The following is a 6699-nucleotide window of genomic DNA, read 5'->3' as shown; positions in this document are numbered from 1 at the left end:
TACGTGTGCGCGCATGAGCCGCAGAAGCGCAATATGTGTACTCGTCGCGCAGAATTCGTCCGATTCTTCGCTTAGAAGCCATCGACTCAACTACGTTGAGAAGTCGCCGTTAATCAATGGCCGATTAGCCTTCGTCGTTCGCATATAGATCTCGATCGATCCACAACGAGTCAAGATGTCGCCGGGTAATTCGCAACATCGTTATTAACAAGCAGAACGTCAAAGCACCGCACATCAATAAGAAGATTTCGTTGTAACAAAATCGACAACTTCGTAGAATAGAGCAATCTTCGCCATTGCAACATCGCCTTCGTTGTTAATGGACTTCGAAACAACCCGTAAGTTCCTTTGTTTACATTATCCTTCGTAACTTTATCATATTCTAGTAGCCGCCGTGCCTACGTCAACCATGTTCAATAGAAATTCATTTACTTTGTATTTTTGATAATAAACACGTTTATTTATGTGTCTATATTCTTTCATTCCCAGCATAAACAAGGCCTTGGAAGTAGGTAATTCATAATTACAGTCCGCTTACAATCAAATTCTTTGTTATCGAAGCCCCCTTGTACGGTACATAATTTTTGGTCCTTCGAGCCGGATTCGTTTCGTTAGAAAAATCTTCCTATGCCTTAACGTGAAGGGTTTGAAAGAATTATTCAAAATTTACATTCGATTGTCGCGGAAGTTACAATTAACGATTCCGAAATTTGCATTGATAGTTTATTCGCATTTCATAGCATTGTATTTGAATGAAATATTTGCCCTTCATGTCGTACGTCGTGCTGAGTTTTAACATTTGTAATAAAATTTGCTTTCGTTATCTCTTAGTTATCGTACTTATTGGGTTTTCCAAGTGTTGCCCTTTTTTATCACGCGCTATTGCACCTCTTGTACACAAATTTATCCTTATTAAATCGTTGCATTTGCATTTTATTTTGTCGTTATAATGGCTGCCAAATTAAAACAATTCCAAGCCTTTAGAAATATTTCGTTAACCACGCTTAATACCATCCACGCCTTATCTCAACAGGCGCGCGGTGATTTATCGATTAAAAATATGTTTAATAGGTACGTGGTTTCAACAGGTCGAATCTTGCAAAGAGACCTTTGACCTTAATCAAGTAGAAATAGTATCGTTGTTAGCAGATAAACCTGACAATTTGCAACAAGAAATCGATGTAGGTGTAGATTTTCTCGCTAAATATGTGGAAATAAAAACTGTGTATTTAGAATTGTTCCCAATTTCGCGTGTACCAAATAGTAGTAATCCTCTTCGGCAATCGGTCGATGAGGAACAAAAACATTTCGTAGATCGCTTGCAAAAAATAGCTTTGCCTAAATTCGATGGCAACATTCGTAATTGGCCCCACTTTAGGGATTTATTTGTTAAATTAGTCGACGAAAAACCATACGCAGATGTGGAAAAATTTCACCTTTTGGCAGGTAGCCTTTCGGGCGAACCTCTTAATTTAGTTAAGTCAATTCCCATTTCGGATGACTTGAAACTTAATTATAAAATCGCCTTTCAAGCCTTGTTAGATAGGTACAATAATAATCGATTGTTAGCCACTTTGTATTGGAATGAAATCCAAAATATCCCGGTTATACCCGTCGAATCCGCCTCGAGCTTGCGGAAATTATTGAACACTGTTCGTGAGAACTGTGAGGCTCTCAAATTGTTGAACCTTGCCGACACTTGGGACTTTGTCCTCTTTAATGTCATTATTCACAAACTCGACTCTGCCACGCGCAAAGAGATTGAAATTCGTTTAGATAAAAAGAAAATTCCTACATTTTCAGGCATAGAGCCTTTGTTGAGCGAACATTGTTTGTCGTTAGAAGCCTTACAGGCACCACTTTTGTTGAACGTGACTGAATCTAATAGCAAAAATCCTCGTAGTTTCGAATCGGTTGGCAAACCGCAAAAATTGTCATTGTCGTCGTCTGGTACTTTTACCAAATCTCCTAGCAAGACCTCTCTGGTCGCAACTTCGTCGTCGCAGTCTCGTTCAAAACCTCCTCTCAAATGCCTCTTATGTTCTCGAAACCATAGCCTAATTAGTTGCCCTGCTTTCAACGAAAAGCAACCCCAAGATCGTTACGAAATCGCCAAACGTAATCGCATCTGTCTAAATTGTCTGGCTAGTGGACATGTCGTCGCTTCTTGTCTCTCCTCGCGGAATTGCCGCACTTGTGACGCTCGTCATCACACACTTTTGCATTTTTCGAATAGACCTTCTAGTCCTGTCGTTTCGCCATCTACAAGTGAATCAAATGGATCGAACCAATTGACCTCTTGCACTAGTCGTTGCTCAGCCACTTTCATGGCTTCCAATTCAGATCGTCCTCCCGTTTTACTGGGTACCATAGTTCTAGAGATTAGAGATCGTTTCGGTAGTTACCATATCGTTCGGGCCTTGCTGGATCCTGGCAGTCAAGCGTCCTATCTTGGTTCGAGCTTAGCAAACAAACTTCGTTTGTCTAAGCTAACCAATGCAGTGCCCATCTGTGGTTTAGGGCAAGTCGCAACCAAATCATCGTCTATAGTTACTGGAGAAATTCGTCCCAGTGATCGTACTGATCCCACATTTAAAGTAGATTTTTTCGTTTTGGATAAAATTTGTGGCAACTTGCCAAATGATAATGTCAGTTCTGATATCCCCATGCCTGATAGAGTTAGATTGGCGGATTATGAATGGCACAGGTCTCGTTCAGTTCAGATGTTACTGGGCGCAGACATCTACCCTCAAATCGCTAGCCCTGGTCTAGATAGGAGATGTAGAAATTTGGAACACCCTTTCTTGTTGGGTACAATATTTGGTCATGTAGTGTTAGGTTCGGTCAATGGCGCCGTTACTTCGTTGTTTTCGTCGCTTAGTTCGCCTTCTTCCGTTCACTCGCCTTTGTCGTCTCTAGATAAAGTCGTCGAGCAATTTTGGAACGTCGAAGAAGTTCCGCCTGCACCAGCTGCAATCACTCCTGAGGATGATCGCGCGGAATCCATTTTTAGAAATTCGTTGTATAGGGAACCATCTGGTCGTTTTGGTGTTGCCCTCCCATTCAAGGTTTCGAAACCTGCTTTCGAAAATTCTCTTGAAGTTGTAAATCGTCGTTTTCGTTCGTTGGAAAATCGTTTCGTTGGCCAACCTCTGTTGAAGTTGGACTCTAGTCATCTGACTCCATTAGTTTCTCAATTCGTTGAACAATTAGTAAATCGCTTCGCCCTGGGTTGCTTTGAGCTTCGCAAATGGGCATCCAATCGTGTAGAAGTTTTAGATTCGATTCCTTTAGATCATCGTCAGCCTCAAGCTCTTTCGTTTGATAGTGAATCTTCCGACACTGCCAAAATCCTTGGTCTTCAGTGGCGTTCAGCTTCTGATTCTTTCGCTTTTGTTGTCAATCCTCGTGACGTTTCGTGCACAAAACGCACACTTCTTTCGGAATTAGCTCGTATTTATGACCCTCTTGGATTCCTTGCACCAATTAGTTTCGTCGCAAAGTGTCTCATCCAACAGATTTGGTTGTTAGGTCTTGGTTGGGATGCAGAGCCTCCCAGTTGTATCGTTTCGCAATGGAATCAATTTAAAGTTGAATTACCTCAACTCTCTTCGCTTCGTATCCCTCGTGAGTTGACCCCGGGGGGTGATTTTGGTTCTGATTCGTATCTTTGCACATTGCATGGATTTTGTGATGCGTCTGAACGTGGCTACGCCGCCGTAGTCTACCTTAGTTTTTCGTTTTCCGATCGTAAATCTTGTACTTGTTTAGTTATTGCAAAATCTAAAGTAGCTCCCCTCAAGCAGTTATCCATTCCTCGTTTGGAACTCTGCGCTGCAGCACTCCTGGCTAAATTAGTCAAATTCGTTTTGGACACTTTTCGTGATATTGTCGTTATTGACAAAATTTTCGCTTGGACTGATTCTACAATTGTCCTCAGTTGGATTCGTTCGTTACCTAGGCAGTGGAAAGTTTTCGTCAGCAATAGAATAGCTTACATTCATGAACGCATTCCTCCCGGATGTTGGCGTCATGTACCCTCTCAGAAAAATTCTGCTGACTCAGCGTCTCGTGGCTTATTGCCAAGTCAGCTACTTTCGCATCCTTTGTGGTGGTCAGGCCCTGATTTTTTGACTTTATCACCTAATTTCTGGCCTCCAGAGCCAATAAACATTTCGCACAATTTGGAGTTGAAAGATTCGTTTAGTTCTCGTCCCATAGTTTCTTGCCTCATTCAATGTATCGGAGGCCAAGATCATTTCGTACACTCGTTGTTAAAAAATTGTTCGTCGCTACCTAAATTCAAGCCATCGTTGCTTTAATTTTACGGTTTGTCCGTAATGTCAGACACCCTGCTGATCTTCGCTCAGGTTCTTTGTCATTATCGGAACGTCATAGTGCCTTGTTGTTTATAGTAAGAATTGTGCAGGAAGAGGTGTTTGGAGACATTTTCGTCAAGCTACGCTCTGCGAAGAATTTGCCTCGCTGGGTAGCAAAATTATCCCCTATGGTGGGCGGTGACAACCTGATTCGTGTTGGTGGTCGCTTAGAAAACTCGTCGTTGCCATATGAATCCAAACATCCTGCCCTTTTACCAAAGTCGCATCGCTTGACTCAACTTATAGTTCGTAATACTCATCAAGAAAACTATCACACTGGCATCAACGCCACGATGTATTTGGTTCTTCAAAATTTTTGGATCGTTTCTGCTCGTCGTTCTATTCGTCGTTATCTGGCCGATTGCAATCGTTGCTTTCGCGTCAACCCCACTACTTATTGTCCTCCTTCGGCACATTTACCTTCCCTTCGGGTAAGCCATCTTAAGGCCTTCAGTGTTGTAGGTTGTGATTTTGCTGGGCCATTTACTATCACCGCAGCTAGATTTCGTGGAGCAAAAACCCTAAAGTCGTATTTGTGTATTTTTGTGTGTTTCGCGACCAAAGCTGTGCATCTAGAAGTCGTTTCGTCGTTATCTACTGATGCCTTCATTGGGTCAGTTAGACGCTTTATAGCCCGTCGTGGACGTTGTGTCCAAATTTTTAGCGATTGTGGTACCAATTTCGTCGGCGCGAATAGAGAATTTAATCGGCTGATGAAAAAATCTGTTGAATCCCAAGCCATCGCGTGGTCCTTTAACCCTCCCTCTGCTCCGCACTTTGGTGGGCTTTGGGAAAGCGGCGTCAAATCGGTAAAAAGACATTTAGTTAGAGTTGTAGGTAACCAAATCCTCACTTTGGAGGAATTTAATACTGTAGTTATAGAGATAGAAGCAATTCTCAATTCGAGACCTTTATGTCCCATTAGTACTGATCCTAATGATTTAGCTAGCTTGACCCCTGGTCATTTTTTAACCTTGGAGCCTTTGTCGTCGCCTCCTGATCCAGACTTATCCCACTTGAAATCCTCGCGTCTTGCTCGTTGGCAAATGGTGCAACACATGCAGCAGTCATTTTGGGCGCGTTGGAAAGCAGAATACTTGCACACTTTGTATCAGAAAAGCCATTGGGCTACTGACAAAAATCTCGTACCGGCCGACATTGGCACATTAGTTTTGATTAAAGATGAAACCACGCCTCCGTTAAAGTGCAGACTTGGTCGCATTGACAATCTTTTTCCCGGTTCGGATGGAGTCGTTACAGTTGCTTCCGTTCGTACAATTCGTGGGGTTCTCAAACGCCCTTTAGTAAAATTGTGCGCTTTGCCGTTACAATAATTTTCGTTTATTTGCTTTGTTTGATTTGTTTTATAGTAAATTCGTAGTTAGAATTTGGTGGGCGGTATGTTGCGTCCCCAAACTAGAATAAAATATCCTTTCGTTTTTCCTTTAATGAAAATACCCTGTACACAACCGTTTTGCCTTGCCTGTATATATTCCTATTTGTTACGTGTGCGCGCATGAGCCGCAGAAGGGCAATATGTGTACTCGTCGCGCAGAATTCGTCCGATTCTTCGCTTAGAAGCCATCGACTCAACTACGTTGAGAAGTCGCCGTTAATCAATGGCCGATTAGCCTTCGTCGTTCGCATATAGATCTCGATCGATCCACAACGAGTCAAGATGTCGCCGTGCAGTTCGCAACATCGTTATTAACAAGCAGAACGTCAAAGCACCGCACATCAATAAGAAGATTTCGTTGTAACAAAATCGACAAATTCGACAACTTCGTAGAATAGAGCAATCTTCGCCATTGCAACATCGCCTTCGTTGTTAATGGACTTCGAAACAACCCGTAAGTTCCTTTGTTTACATTATCCTTCGTAACTTTATCATATTCTAGTAGCCGCCGTGCCTACGTCAACCATGTTCAATAGAAATTCATTTACTTTGTATTTTTGATAATAAACACGTTTATTTATGTGTCTATATTCTTTCATTCCCAGCATAAACAAGGCCTTGGAAGTAATTCATAATTACAGTCCGCTTACAATCAAATTCTTTGTTATCGAAGCCCCCTTGTACGGTACACAATGAGTATGAAACCTACGGTGATCGGATTTGTCATGTTGTTTTGTTATCAAAAGAAGATACTAAATACGGATTTTCAAAAAGATCGGATGAACTTTACTTGGTAATAACAAAATGTTAATTTTAGAAATTAATTTTTCACATTTTTCCATAAAAAACAATAGCAATTGAAAATGAGCGTTCCGGACCAACTGTATCTTATATAAAATTTTATTCTAAACAAGTTCATTTCTA

The 6699-nt window shown here is 41.6% G+C and overlaps 1 protein-coding gene across 1 annotated transcript; it reads left to right on the top strand.

Moving 5' to 3' along the window:
* The first annotated feature begins 949 nt into the window (after positions 1 to 949).
* LOC116180692 lies at positions 950 to 5891 on the top strand. Its single transcript, XM_031500808.1, has 4 exons — positions 950 to 1040; positions 1072 to 4174; positions 4577 to 4581; positions 4734 to 5891. Exons 1-4 carry the CDS (start codon positions 950 to 952, stop codon positions 5711 to 5713), a joined length of 4179 nt encoding a protein of 1392 aa, XP_031356668.1. The 3' UTR covers positions 5714 to 5891.
* The last annotated feature ends 808 nt before the right edge of the window (positions 5892 to 6699 follow it).

The sequence above is a fragment of the Photinus pyralis genome, unplaced genomic scaffold, assembly GCF_008802855.1.
Source record: "Photinus pyralis isolate 1611_PpyrPB1 unplaced genomic scaffold, Ppyr1.3 Ppyr1.4_LG9, whole genome shotgun sequence".
NCBI lineage: Eukaryota > Metazoa > Arthropoda > Insecta > Coleoptera > Lampyridae > Photinus > Photinus pyralis.
The sequence above is the reverse complement of the archived record's forward strand: the minus strand, read 5'-3'. Positions and strand labels throughout refer to the sequence as shown.

What these genes read in the sequence shown, in the direction of transcription:
- LOC116180692 (XM_031500808.1), top strand. Translation starts at nt 950, where the DNA reads ATGGCTGCCAAATTAAAACAATTCCAAGCCTTTAGAAATATTTCGTTA. An exon ending in CTTATCTCAACAGGCGCGCG is followed by an intron (nt 1,041 to 1,071) that starts GTGATTTATCGA and finishes TATGTTTAATAG; the next exon opens with GTACGTGGTTTCAACAGGTC.